Raw genomic sequence first — 14,613 nt, forward strand, 5'->3', positions numbered from 1 at the left:
CCTGTCTTCCCGCTGTCAATGTTTAAGACAAGCTTACATTGCAACAAACAAATAAAAATATTTTTTGGAGAGTCTTTTGTAAATCTTCAGAAGTGCTATTTGGGGATGGAACACCTATCTGATACTTTGCTCTCCTAAATTGCTAATACTGTGTGAAACATCAGTTTCATCCGTTTCAGCATGTACCTTTATTTGTTCTTCCTTTTTCACCTTCTTTCCTTCACTCAGAAGTTTTTGTTGGTTTGTTTTTTTACTGTATTTGGCTATGATCATATTTTTAATGAAGTTATGGTGTTTACATGCTTAGAGACCTTTAGGTAGGAAAACTTTAAAAGGTATCATACTTGAGACATTAAAGTCATTAAAAGTAGCATGCTTGGGGTGCGTAGGACCAGACAAACTGTTAAACTAAACAGGAGAGTGGTGTTTCATTCCAAGATACACCAGAAGGAAGCAGTACCCAAACTATATCATGACACATTATATGCTGTGGAGCAAATTCACGTCCAAATATGGCCCCTGAAGCCTTTGTGAACTGAAATGAGCAGCCCCTTGCATCTGGCCAGCCTTAGGCAGCGAAGCCTGCATGAGCTTCTGGGTGAGCCGTGTGTGCTGCACTGAAATGTGCACATTTATCTCTCTAGCCCATTTGCTTGTACACGCTCATAGTCCTGTTGATTAATTTTACTTCAAAGGGATATTCTAGTTTTCAACCCCCTTCTCCAAGGTGTACAAGCTCATGCTGTCAAAGTGTGTGGATAGGTGTAGTTCACCAGGTGGAATCACATGTTGCAGTGGCTTGTAGCAAGTCTGTAAAGCAAAGCAAGGTCTGTTAACACATTTATGCAGCCTGTCCTTCAGTGACTTTCCTATTGGTGCTCTGCTAACATCCAGGCACTTGGCTGTTTGAAAGCACTGCCAGGCATCAACTGCCTCTGGTGTGAAACAATTGTGCTCAGCTTTTAGACACACCAAGATCTTTATTCATTCCCCAGCGCATAGCTGAAATAGTTTGGCTTTTTGGTCCAATTAGCCAAACCTTGCTGAGCCTGATGCTCTGTGGTCACAATAAACATTATGAGCTATCCAGCCTTTCAAAATGAGGAGTCGGTCTGAACAAAACATGTATCTTAACGCTGGCTGAAAAGTTGCAGGGCATGTTTGAGACCTTATTTCTTTTGCCTTCTCTAATTCCTGGCTCCAAAGACTGAGATTTTCATAGGGTTTTCTTACAGGAAGGCAAAGTTATTTTTCATGAGAAGCAAAATTCTTTTGACAGAAAAGGATTCCAGGTTCTTGGGTTTTCAGATACACCATAATTTTTCATGAGCTTTGCAGTGTAATCAGTAAAGTCGATAGCAGTGTATGCTACAAATATTTTATTGCAACAGGAACCCAGGCTCAGCATCCCTCCTGTGGACACAGCTCTACCAGCCAAGCTGCGCTTTGGATCAATGTAAGGAAAACATCCTGCATATCCGAAGTGAGCTGTGCTGGTAAACTTCAGTTTCACTGTGTCTTGGGGATTCTGCTGGCAAAACCGGAGAGTGCAGGATCAAATCTCCTTCCTCTTTAAGCAACAGAGCTGTGCTCCCCAGAGTCTTTAGGACAGGCATTTCTTGATTAGGGATCAGTGCAGTCTATCAGAGAGTTACGCCCCACTGTTTAGTGGTTTTTCCATTCTCCTTACGCCTAAACCAGAATCGTAGCTCAACAACACTAAAAAAATGTTTATCTTTCTAACGCGGCGTCTCGGCGCTGCTACACCAACCTAATGGAAGAAATCCATGCCTGTGGCCAAAGACATCACCCAAAACAAGAGTCAGGCCCTCGCTGAGTGACAACCAACACCGACAGAAGCAGAACAGGTCTGGTTTGCACTAGCTAAAGGTGTTGTTCAGTGTCATAAAAGAACACTGAAGTTAAATAATTTTCTGCAATACATTATTCCTATAAAGTAATTTTTTATGAACAGCCTGGCACTGGTAATTAGTCTGCTCATGATGTATATAGCGTTGTATCTACATGTCTTCTGTGCTTCCTTCTCTTCTGCTTAATTTCCAAAATGGTGGATTGTTAATTACAGAGCTGCAATTAATTTTTCATGTCAGACCACTGTGCTGGACTGCAGCCTCCAACCTCTTATAAACAGACATCACCACAGCTAACGTATGATTGAGTGCAGGTTAAAATCATTATCACAGCTTAATGTTACATATAAAGAAAAATGCATTTTTATCTACATTCCCCCATTATCTCTCTAATGACACCATGTTTTTTTCTCTCGGAGCTGTAGTCATTGTTATTTTAAGTGCTTGTTAGTACAGCTGTGGGGAAAGACATGATCAATTTTTCATTTGGGAAAAGGCACAACAGCAAATGTTAGTTAATGTCTCCATTTTAGATAACCAGATAAAATAATAGGTATGGTTAGAGAGCAATCGAGCACTTGGACAGGGGATTCTTCATTATGTTGCAGTGAATTAAAACAACTTGAGGCATCTGCTTCGCTGCCTTTCATGAACGGTTGTTTTTCAGGCACTTATTAACTAGGGGGAGATTGAATCTTGTTTGTGTAGCAGCTCTGTATTACCCTAAGCTCTCGGGATATAAGCATCTGTGAAACCACTGCTTATCCTGAAAGCAAGATAGTACGGGCTGCTTATGAGGTGGTGCCCGTGGGCAAGCCAAGAGGTGAGAGTTTTCATGTCCCCCGTGGTTTCTAGGTTGTACGTGCACCCTGACTCCCCGTTCACAGGAGAGCAACTGCTGAAACAGATGGTGTCCTTCGAGAAAGTCAAGCTCACCAACAACGAGCTGGATCAGCATGGCCACGTGAGTAGCCCTCCTGGTGGGAAAGGGTAATGGGAGCAATTGGCTTCACAGCTTAAACATAGTGGGGTTTAATCTCTGTTGTTGAGGAACAGGTGACCAGAAATCAGGCTTCTTACCTGCCATAAGGTAGAGCTCAGGTCAATGCAAGCATTCAAGTTATGCTTCTATTGCTATCAGAGGTAGAACATCCACTGGGGACAAGCTCAGGGTAGAATTGAGCATCCAAGCAAGGGAGAGAAGGGAAGCAGGTGAGCTTTCTGTCATGCTTCTGCCTACGTTTTGCCATGACATGGCATGGCATATGCTCTGCCATGTGCACTGGCTAGCCAGCTCACACGCTTTTCCACATGTGCTTGGAAGCTCCCTCTCATTACAGGCAAGCTGTTAGGGTTTGGTCCATCAACAAGAGCTCTTTTACTTCCAGACTTCTCATAGCATGGGCACAGTCAGCAGAAAATGCTGATGTGACACTAAAGCAACTGCTATTGAATTATAAAAATAAGCATGTCTCTGTTTCCCTTGAAATAACTGCAGGCTACCTGCAAGTCAAGGTACCTCAGGGTGGACTTGGGCCTCTAAAGGAGACAGGTCCCAGTTCTGTTTAGTACCAGTTTGCTGTCACAAGCCCTGACACTGAAAGTTGGTAAACAGGATGCAGAGCTGTTGGCCATGAGCTCCTACTGTGCTCCATCAGCAGGAACAACTCCTTTAGTTACCTGACTAAAGGTAGGTGGTAAGAAGAAGTGTTGTCTGTCCTGTCCCCTTCCAAAAAGTGCTTGTAAAGAGAAGGCCCAGCCTGGTACACCATCAAATTGCAAGTGAAGAGCTAAAAGTGTTGCCTCTGGGCTTGTCTGTTCCCCAGGGGAAGGCTGAAGGAGCAGGGGGATGGATTTGAAGGGTTTTTCCCTGAGAAGGAACACAAAGGCAGTGTTAGTAAACAAGGTGTCAGGAAGAGAGGAGTGATTTTGAACTCTGAAGCATGTGTAGGGGTAACTAGCTTGCCAAGCTGAATAATTGTGGCACACGCGTTATCAGAAATCCCTCCCCTAGTGTGGTATTTATTGCCTTTCTGGACTTCGTGAGATGGTGGCTGTTTGAGCCGTTCTGTGCAAACACTTCTCACCCAAAAGAGAATTTTTACTCCTTTCAAGACCTAAGAATTGATCCAGGGCCATGATAATTCAAAATACATCCTGGAAACAACAATAACAACAACAACACATGTAGTTAACAAAATCCCAACAACGACCAAAAAACCTGACCAAAACCCCCACTGAAAACCCACAAAGCAAGCCCACAGAGATGCCTCTGTGAGGTCCTTTTGTAAAGATCTGTCTGTGAGTATATTTTTCTTGAATCTGTTTCCCACCATTCCCTTCCTGACTAGGGAAGAATGTATTTTTGTTTCCCTCTCTCTTTTATTTCATAATCTGTAGAAGGGCAAAGCTGAAGATTTGTGGGCTCTATCACTGAGCGATGATAGAGCAGTATACGTGCACATTTAAGAAGAAGCATTTTTCATCATAACAGGGGCCATGTGTGCCTCTTAATAAAGGGCTTGCAGCAGTATATTGCAAACTAGTTAGGAGCACTGCAGTTCCCAGAAGCCCAGACGAGTATAAAGAAAAAGTAGGTCTGAGAAGCTGTCGGGAACAGAGACATGTGACAGAGCAAGGAGATGTAATCATCTCAAACACAGGCGGTGGGAAAAAATGATCCATAGTGTTGGCGATGTGGCCTCCTGATTAACTTTAAGGAAGCAGCAGAGGTGGATCCCATTCTTTACATGAAAGGTTTGGACAGCAAAACTCGATGGAAAGTTTTATATGTTCAGTTAAGAATAAGCCCCGAAGGCTTGATCCTGCGTTGAGGTGCGTGTGACAGGTGCCTTCATGTATTTTGTGGTGGTTTATGTTCCAGATTAGGGTGCCTAATTTCTGTGCTGCTTCACTGAAGATATGAAATTGCCATCATTGGATGCTCAGTAGAATTAAGGAAGAAATTAATTCTGTGGCGCCTTTAAGGACGGCTCGCTGTGTTTTGGTGTTTCTGAGCTCCCAAGTACTAAGAGAAGGGGAGAATTGAAATCCCTCCTGAAACATCTCCCTTCAGTTTGAAAGAGCCCCTCTTCACTGATGAGATCCTTTTTAACTGACCTGTTAAAATCTTAATTATGTTTGCTAAGGTGTGTTGGTTCCCGAGGAAGTCTGAATGACTTAAGAGACGCTTTTAATCGCTAGTTAGATAGAAAGAAACTGGATCCAACCTGATTCCAGCTTCTTCTAGTAGCTTTCTTACTTCATCCTCCAGAAGACAGTTTTGGTTGTGAAGGTAATTGTGGTGTTTTATTCACAGGGTGGCTCTTTTCCGGAAAAGGAATCTGAACAGAGGCATTTGTTTGTTCTAGCATTTGTTAGTTTTCTCTTCTTCCGAGACTTGTGGAGCTGGCAAGCATCTCTGCTTGTGTATCTTCAGTATGCATAACCCCATAGCTATGTACATATTCTCCTCAAGCATCAGGCAGAAGTCTTTATCTCTGTGTGCATGACATACAGCTTGCTCCATGGAAACACTTTCAGCTATCTTTGCCAGAGGAAGGAAATGGCTCCTGTCTCTGGATTTTTACAGCCAAGAGAGTAATTCCCATTTTTCGCTTGTGGAACATTTACGAACATGATTTTTTTTCCAGGTTCCTGGTGATGTTTTTCACACAGACTGCTGCTTTTAGGCCTTTTCGTTGTGCTTAGTCAGGGTTGCATCATTTATGGTTTACGGTGAGGTGAACCATGAGCGTATACATTATCAAAATTGCTTTTCTGGCATCCACGATAGCAAAACTCCAACACGTGAATGTTTGCAAAAGCAAACACAAAGGTGTGAACATGGCCAACAAGTAACTGTGAAAGCAGGAGCTTCAGAATAGCCACCAGGAGTTATGCCCAGGGTGTTTTTTGAGTCAACCTGGCAGAAGTGAGGAGCCTCCATACTTTTAGAAAGCAAAGTGCCTGGTAACACTCTTCATTGGTGAATATGGAAGCTGCATTCACAGCACAGTTCCTAAATTCAAAGCCACCTCAGGGATTTTGCAGCTGGCATCCAGATTGCCTCTGGTGACTCGTCTGGAGACAGTTTGAGCCAGATGCCTACAAACCTGCCTGACCCTAGAGTGAACGTATCCTGGTCATCTTCCCTGCTGCAGGCTGTCAGCACAAAGGCAGATGGGATGCTGGGGACCTGGGACCATGCTGTATTGCCAGTAAGCCTGTGCCAGGGGGGCTGCCTTAAGCATATATACACTTGATATTTCTCTCAGAGCACACTAGCCTGAGTATTGCAGAACTGGCATCAGCCTGGGCTTTGAGCCCACCCTTGCAGATTACTCTGTGAGAAGCACCCTGTGTACCTAACTCCTTCAGGCTGTTTTGATGGTCCTAACCTCAGAAGTTGCATGGATATTAAGGGGTATATTTGTGAGGTATCCTGCTGACTTTAGCATCCATGAATACTGCAACATCTGCAGCCTGAGCGGGGATGCAGATGGAGCACTACCTACACAGACCCTCATGAAAAGGAAATAGTGACCTAACCCTTGGCCATGGGTCTTTCGTGACATCCTGGCTATATCTGGTACTTGCTTTGTACCTGAAAGACCTGACTTGTTTCTAGTGGGAATGCACAGTGTAGAGCATTGTGGCAGGGGATGTTATCCATATGCACATTTGGTTTTGGAAAACTTTCATACAAGATTACATGATCGTGTTTGAGAAATGGAGTTTCTTTATGACAATTCACATTCACAGAGGAGTGAAAGGAAAGGGCATGTGTGGGATCTGCTCTTGTCACAGTTTTTTCCTCCTTCCTTTCGGCTGCTGCTCAGATGTAATGCCTTAGGGTGGATAAAGCAGTAATGAAAGGTAATGGGAAGAGCCAAGCTCTGTGGACCAACCCCTCAATAAGCTCATCACCATACCACCCTTTAAAGTGTCTTTTCCAGCTGCTTAGAGCTGCCCAAATGACCAGGATGGTAAGACAAAATTGTACAAAGAGAAGGAAGAGTGCTAAGGATATTAAAGCCAAAGTCAATGGCAGTTTTGTGTGTGCATTTGGAAAAAGGTGAAGTGATGCAAGAAAGCAACTGAGGTGGTAAGAGCACATGCAACACTTTCAGGGCAATAAAAGTGCCCCCACAAAGTCACAGTACAAGTTTCAGCAATATTTGGCTGCAAAGGAAATGCTGATGGAAACTTTAGCCGTGGCAAATCTGTTCCTAAGTTCTCCCCTCCAATGCAACATGCAGCCTCTCCCATTGACTGAGTTAGCATGAAATACTGCACCCCTTCTGCTGTGTTTCAGCTGAAGTTAACGCTTCCTGAGGAATGCACATTAGCTATTCCAGATGTACAGATCTGACTGTAACGTCGTTATGGCCCCTGCAAAATAGAACCACCCACACCAGTGCCAATTTCGTCTTGTGACTGTGATTATATCCAAAACAAGGACTGGTGCAAGATGAGCTCTGTATTTAATTCTTATATTGTAATACTGTGGTTAGAGGCAGCCAAACAGGCCTCCAGCCAGTGGTAACTGAAGCAAGTGGGACTCTGGGTTTGACTCCAGTGAACGCTGACCTTGGTTAGCTGGTACATTAGGTTTAGAATTGTTTTGGGACCTCGTAAACAACTATTAACGAGAATAAAATGGCAAAACCTGGTCATTTTGGGGTTCTGTACTGGGTTTCCTCCTTTCTCTCATTTTTGGTAGTCTGTTTTTGGTAGTCTGCGGTGAAGAGCATCTACAGCGTAGTTGGCTTTAAAGATTTGCCAAAGTAAAAGGATCTGGGGTGTTTTATTTTGGTCATGTCTATGCTGCTGTTTTTTTTTTGATTGGGTTTTATTTTTTCCTGGGTTTTGGTTTGGGGATGTGTGTGTATTTTTTATATACATAAAACATACCAGGGATTCCTGGCTGTTTTCATTCTGCACCTGCACGTTTCTGCAAGTGTGGATTCTGAATCGTAAGTTTTCATGAGTAACATATTTTCCCTTGCAGCTGACACCTGCAAACCTGGGCACATGCTAGCAGTAACAAAGCCTGTATGTAAAACACCTCACCTGTAGGAACAGGTATTTATGCTTTAGGAAAATAAGTGCTCAGCAGTGGCGTAGGAGTGAAAGGAAAGCAGCTCCTGGGACGCCTGCTTTTCCACCTTCCTTTTCTGGAACTGCCCAAAAGGAGCTGGAGAGTTTCCTCTGAAAATCAGCCCCTGGCTAGCTGTATTTCAGAGATCTCCCCTGCAGTGTGAATTAGATCTTGTTTTCCCCCTGCATGCCTTTGAGGGTGCTGTTAACCTTCCTCTCAGGACAGTCCCTTGTCACTCTTTCTTGCAGATCATTCTGAACTCCATGCACAAGTACCAGCCAAGGGTGCATATTATTAAGAAGAAGGATCACACAGCTTCTCTGTTAAACCTGAAATCGGAGGAGTTCAGGACGTTTATCTTTCCAGAGACCGTTTTCACTGCTGTTACTGCCTACCAGAATCAATTGGTGAGTACATTTGCTAATTTCCACAGATTTAACTAAATCCCACCTTGCTGAGAACTCCCTTTTCCCCAATTTCCACTCCCCCTTTCCCTCTTTTTCCAGTTAGGAAAATTTCTATATAACCTACCTTTCCGTGCCAGGGTCTGTTGTGACTGTGCCGAATCTAATTCATATTCAGGCGTAATTCTTACGTAGATGGGTAGTACTACCAACTTCAAAGAGCCCTAAGGATTATTCATGGGAGTAAAGATGACATGAAAGAGGCTTTCATTTGTCTTCCCTTTTGCCTATACAAAGCTGTTTGCATATTATCATTTAGCCCTTTTCTAATTATAGCTCATTAAGGAACTGGTCTTATTTGCAAGGATCTTTGATGTCACAAGCTATCAGCTGAGAGATACTCTGGTTTGCACGGGATGATTTCATGGCCTTAAAAAGCTGACTAATTAAGATGTAAGGCTTAAACGTAAGGGAAATCACTCAGAGATATGCTTTTCAGAGGCTGCCCAGATTACATCCAGATGTTTGAATTTCAATATGCATGCCAGTGAATAATATATACAAAATGGAGGAGATCATAACAATGGATTGCTAATGAGTAATTTTAGGAAGTATATAAACAGAGAGCAGAGGCTCTGCTTGACAGTGGATAGGGCTTTAATAATTAAGTCAGTGGAAATATGTTGCTGGCTTCACTGCAATTTGGAATGTGCTTTAAGTGCTTAGTGACTATGTCACTTAATGAAAAAATAAATCTTTCCCTCCTTAATTCCCCCAAGCTAAGAAAAATACAAGTACTGTCCCAACATGGAGGCAGGAGTATCCCAGAGTCAGCGTACCTGCTGGGCTATTTAATGAAGCCAAAGTAATTAATTTCTAAATACAGTGAATAAAATGCAACTACTGCACAGGGGCAGAAGAAGCTCTGAAGATAATTGTGTAGTATTAAGTCAGTCCTTGAGACAGATCCCACATCCTACTTCAAGGCTTTAATATCTGAATGTATTGATTTTAAACTGAGGTTTGTATCTAAATCCTGCAGAAAATGCATTCAGGACCTGACAATCTCAAGAATACAATGTTTGGACAGACGGAGTGATTTTTCCATGTAACTTTCTTCAGAAACCAGAAAGATAGTTACAGGCACAAAACCAGCTAAACCTGAAATCCATTTCTGTAGGATGGATTTGTGTTTACGGGCACTATTTACACCAGAGATGTTTCTAAACTAACCTCCCCAAAGCACATACGTTGAGTCCTGGAAGACTTCTCAATGGAACATCTCCAGAACCCCTAGAGGTTGATGCTGTCTTTTTATTTATGACCGATGAAAACTGAGCCTTTTTTCATTTTTGCCATTTCTTTCAGAACTGTTTTAAGGAGGGATTGATTACATTTCTGGAGGTTATTAGATAAAAGCTAAATAACATTACACTTTCAACAAACTATCTCATAATTTAAGATTTAAAGGGCATGCATTTATTTAAGCAGTCAAACCACTGCCACAGAGTTGAATTGTAGGTCAGATTTAATTTTAAAATGCTTCCTAGCAGATGTGCTCTAGTTGTTTGTGAGACAGTCTCTCAGGAAAAATATGGCCATAAATGATTGTGAGTCTCATCTGGCACCGGTGTACACAAAAAGTTTCTCTTGTGATGTCATACCAAATCTTTAATATCAGAAAATATAAGTTTGATTGGTGAAAATATGCTCAGGAGATGAATAGATGTCCTTATTATCCTGCAGCACAGTTGGCTTGGTGTGTTGGTGATCTAAGTCAATGGAACTAGTTAGAACATGTCTTTTTTCAAGGTAGTTTTTAGGATGCTGCCGTAAAAACGTTCACTGTATGTGAGGCACTAACTTTTTTGCAAAATCACTGTGAGTCAAGGGCTAACTTGCCGCGTTGTGACAAGGCTGGTGCTCAGGGAGCTTTCCACTGGTTGTACCTCATGGTTGTACCATCACGAGACGGGCTCAAACTCTCAGCCAGCACTGAGGTCCCATGCTGTTTGGCCAGCTATAGGAACAACTGGTGAGCTGCAGCAGCTCCTGCCTGGCACTTCAAAGCAAGGACCTTCCCCAGAGAGCCTGGGAGACCTGTATGGGCCCAAGATGAGCCACTCAACGCATTGTTCATACACTGCAGACCAGCACTTAAATACTCATGTTTTGCCTTTGTAAGCCATTCCCTCCCTCTGTATTTCCCTCCCAGAAGATCTTTTTCTCATAATGAAAAGCTGGGCTCAGTTGTCCTTTTTAACTATTTTTACTAATTTATTTTTCTTTAATTTGGAGGAGAACCCACCCCATTTTGAAATACTGTTGTTTGAGAGGATTTGATTGTTTGAGGATTTGGAGAAGATCCCTTTTCTTGCCGAGTCTCAAGGGACAGCTATTAAAAATGAGGTTGTGGCCTCTTCAATACAGGCTTTTTTGAGGAAAGCCAGGCGAACATAGCCACTCAATGTGAAGTGCTGAGAGCTGTTATTTCCGTGAGTTTCATCTAGAGTTGGTGGCATTCACTGCCTGGCAGGACAAGTCCTGTGTTGTCCCTTGTCAAGCTCTAACATTTATGGTTTTATTTTGAATTCTTTCAAGAAGTATGGCTGGAAAATCTGAATGTTACAATGATGTCTAGGGTTTTATCCACCAAATCTCATCTGGTTGCACAGTCAGAACATTTCACAAGGGTAGTGGTGTATTTTCTTCCTGCTCCCATAAAACCACAGTTGCAGACATCACCTACGGCTGAAAAGTTTCACTGCAAATGCAAGGTGAGCCCTGATGCTCTTGGGCAAAGGGTCTTGAGCACAGTGGAAAGGATGACAGGATGCACTGGGCAGGTTTGTAGCTGCTTTCTAAAGAAGGGATGAGAGTTTTGGTTGTGTGATCTCTGACTGATGGTTTTAATGGGGTTACTCCTTTAACCCAGGTTCCATCAATTTAAATCTGAGTTCTCCCCACATTTTTCTTCCCTCATTAGCCTCTTTCCGTAGCTAAACTGCCCTAGTGTGGTGGCTGGTAGGTTTGGCTGAAAACATTAGCTCCTAGTTTGGGCTCAAATGAGTTGATGTGCAGCTCCACCAATGAGGCTCGGATGTTAGCAGGGTGCTCTGTTGCTCATGGAAAAGACAGCCTGATTCATCCGCTTCAAGTATTTGGAAACAGTGATGCTGTATACATGGGTGGGTTCCTCCTGCTCTGGGTAACATGACAGCTGAGACCACTGTGCCCTTTGGTCTTTCCATTGCCATATGTGTAATACACCCTGGTTTGCCCCTGCCAGCTTTGCAGCATTTCAGGAGTAGCTAGCGCATATGAACACACACAAGGAGCATGGATAAAATTAGCAGTGAAGTCAGGAGGATGGATCGGTTAACACTTTGTACGCTACAATACCTTAACGCTATATTCATGTTGCGTTGCTCTTTTCTGTGTTCCCAGATAACCAAGTTGAAAATTGACAGCAACCCTTTTGCTAAAGGATTCCGGGACTCTTCCAGACTCACTGATATCGAGAGGTAATGGGGACTTTCTGTTTACTTTCCATGCAGATAAGATAAAGAGAAGAGAGAGTTTGTAGGAAAAGCATCCTTTCAACTCCTGAGAAGCTGTGCATTTTAATGTTATCTTGTTGCATGCAATAAGCCTCCTCCACCTCCTTTAAAAATACTTATAAACTTTATGAAGAAAGAGCTGGTTTGAGTTTTGACATCTGTTCCAGTTGGGGCTAATATATTCATCTTCCTGAGGGGACTTCTTGAAGGGGGTGGGGGAAAGGGTCAGTTTTACAACTTCAGAATGAAAAGCTTTTTTCTTATCGTGCCATTTAACCCTACTGAGGGCTGTGAACTGGGTCAATGGGAAACAAGGGTAGTGGTCCTGTGAAAAACATCTTTATAGCTCCCCACTGCTCCACACAGTGGAAAAGAGAGGGGAGCTTCCCAAAATACACTTCAGCAGTTCCAGACACTGAAGTCAGCAATTATTGCTATCAGGATGAATCCCATAACTCCCACTCTGATGACAAAGATGCCATTTTTGTTTCACCAAAATTGCACTGCAGGCTGCATCAGGGGAAAGCCTTATCTGGAAACTGTTGAGTCTTGTGTGTGTGCAGTTCATTATAAGCAAATGCTGCCATAGGGAAAGAAGCATTAACCCACAGTTGAGTAGGAAATTAACTTCAATCTCTTGGTAGCTCTCCAGCACATCACATTTTTACGATACCGTGTCAAACAGTTTGGCAAATGAAGCAAATTAAGCTGCCTGTGTCCTTCAGTCTGGAAGGGAACTTGATGGAGATGGATACAGCACATCCAAATTTCCCTGTAAGCACACAGTCATGAAAGAAAGTTTGGAGAGGCCAAAACCCTCCAGGCTCCTATGTCATCTGGGGATATCCAGATGTATCTGTGAATCATCTTTTGCAGGTGCACATAGGGGACAAACTGCTCAATGAAGTCATATCCATACAGCTAGGGAAAGTCTTTACAGCACTGCAAAAGTACCTCAATCTAAGCAGCAACATTGATGGGAGATAGTGGTATATTTTATACCTTGCCAGTGACAGGATCATTAGTGATATGTTGAGTAATTGGCTAAAGAAGAGTAATTTTACACAGCACTCTTGCAAAGTTGTTAAGAATTGCTTCCTAATTGAAAGCCTTTGTTGAAATTGGAAAAAGAACCAAACCAGATTCGATTAAAATAGCACAGCTTGCTGTACAAAGTACTAAGGTAAAGAACACCCAAAGCTCAGGTTTGTGTGCAATAAATAGTCAATAAAAGACCTGTAGGAAGAGCAGATACTTTGATTTTTCACACTTCAGTTTCCTTGTTTTACAGGCAGGCAACACCTAATGACACAGCTTTGGAAGGGCTGAGTGAGTCTGAATAGATAAGCTGGGAGAAAAACTTAAGTTACCTCTGTGCAGATGAACAGACTATCGTGGTGCTGGATATGAAGGGAATTTTTCCAGAGGACATCTTATTATAACAGCACATGGCATGGAGTCAGAAATGCTGAACATAAACCACAGTGCCCTTTTGTTTATTGATAAGTGTAAGAATAGAGCCTGAGACAGGCAGGCTAGCCCAGGCACCGACGTTGCCTCGAAAGATAAGGGAGCCACATGCGAAACCTACAATAAATACAAGAAACAGAATGTAGAAAGTATTTAAATGATATTAAAGCTCTGTATTTAAGAGTCTAAGTGTAGTTAAGGACTTATTTTGACTTAAATTGGAAAGTTTATCCCTCATTAGGGAACGGTATTTAAAAATAACCCCAGAAACTGCTGCACAACAGATCAAGTAATGAGATAGTCATAGTGTAACACACAAGAGGCCTGGTAAGAAACTCTTTGAGAATTTCCTAAGTTATGTGATATGCTTCAGAAATACCAAGGGCTTTATTCAGTTCCAGCATTAAAATATCCAGGCAGATGAGAATGCCATTCTTTTAAGTGCTCACTGGCTCCATAGACTTCATGTTAGTGCCAGCAAAATTGCTAAAGGAATCTGATAAAAAGCGCAAGGAAAAGCAAAGTGAGATATTTCATATGGTATGACAGTAAGACAAGTAACTAGGGTAGATTTCAGATTAGACCTTAGGCAGCTCCTGTGAGGATGATGAGGCGCTGGCACAGAGAAACTGTGGCTGCCCCATCCCTGGCAGTGTTCAAGGCCAGGTTGAACAGGGCTTGGAGCAACCTGCTCTAGTGGAAGGTGTCCCTGCCTGTGGTAGGGGGTTGGAATTGGTCCTTTCCAATTCAAACCAGTCTGTGATTCCGTATGACAACAGGAAGAATTTCTCACTTAATATCCATTGTGACATGCATTACAAGATGTAGGTGATACATGGAATAGTATAGCATGACTCTTTCTTGGTCTAGTCAGAAACTTAGCTATTTCTAGAAGATTACAGAGAAAAATCTTTATTTTCTAGGAAAAAGGCTATGCAAGCCAAAGACACATTAGTACAGCTCTTGAAAACTGAACAGTTACTTTGAAGCTGTGAAAATTACTTGCATGCACTGCTTCTGAAGCACGCGCATGCATAATCCACACAGTGATCCTAATGGTCTCCTGTAAAGCATCCTGTGATGTTAGGGCCAGAGAGCACTCATTTATCACGAGTTCCAGCTTTTCTGAATGACCTAAGTAGTGTGAAAGTGTACAGAGCTTTGTATTTCATTTCCAGGTATTTAAGCCTGCTTTTTCCTAAACA

The 14,613-nt window shown here is 42.6% G+C and overlaps 1 protein-coding gene across 1 annotated transcript in view; it reads left to right on the plus strand.

Annotated features, from left to right (window-relative positions):
- The window catches only part of TBX20 (T-box transcription factor 20), a 36,440-nt gene that overhangs the window by 5,951 nt on the left and 15,876 nt on the right, over positions 1 to 14,613 (plus strand). The window contains exons 4-6 of the mRNA XM_057425798.1: positions 2,727 to 2,835; positions 8,223 to 8,381; positions 11,826 to 11,902. Of these exons, the coding sequence (XP_057281781.1) occupies positions 2,727 to 2,835; positions 8,223 to 8,381; positions 11,826 to 11,902 (345 nt within the window). The remainder of the gene's footprint in view (positions 1 to 2,726; positions 2,836 to 8,222; positions 8,382 to 11,825; positions 11,903 to 14,613) is intronic.

The sequence above is a fragment of the Pezoporus wallicus genome, unplaced genomic scaffold (assembly GCF_028554395.1).
Source record: "Pezoporus wallicus isolate ANWC-B61680 ecotype Strahan unplaced genomic scaffold, APGP_CSIRO_Pwel_v1 contig_7820, whole genome shotgun sequence".
Lineage (NCBI taxonomy): Eukaryota > Metazoa > Chordata > Aves > Psittaciformes > Psittacidae > Pezoporus > Pezoporus wallicus.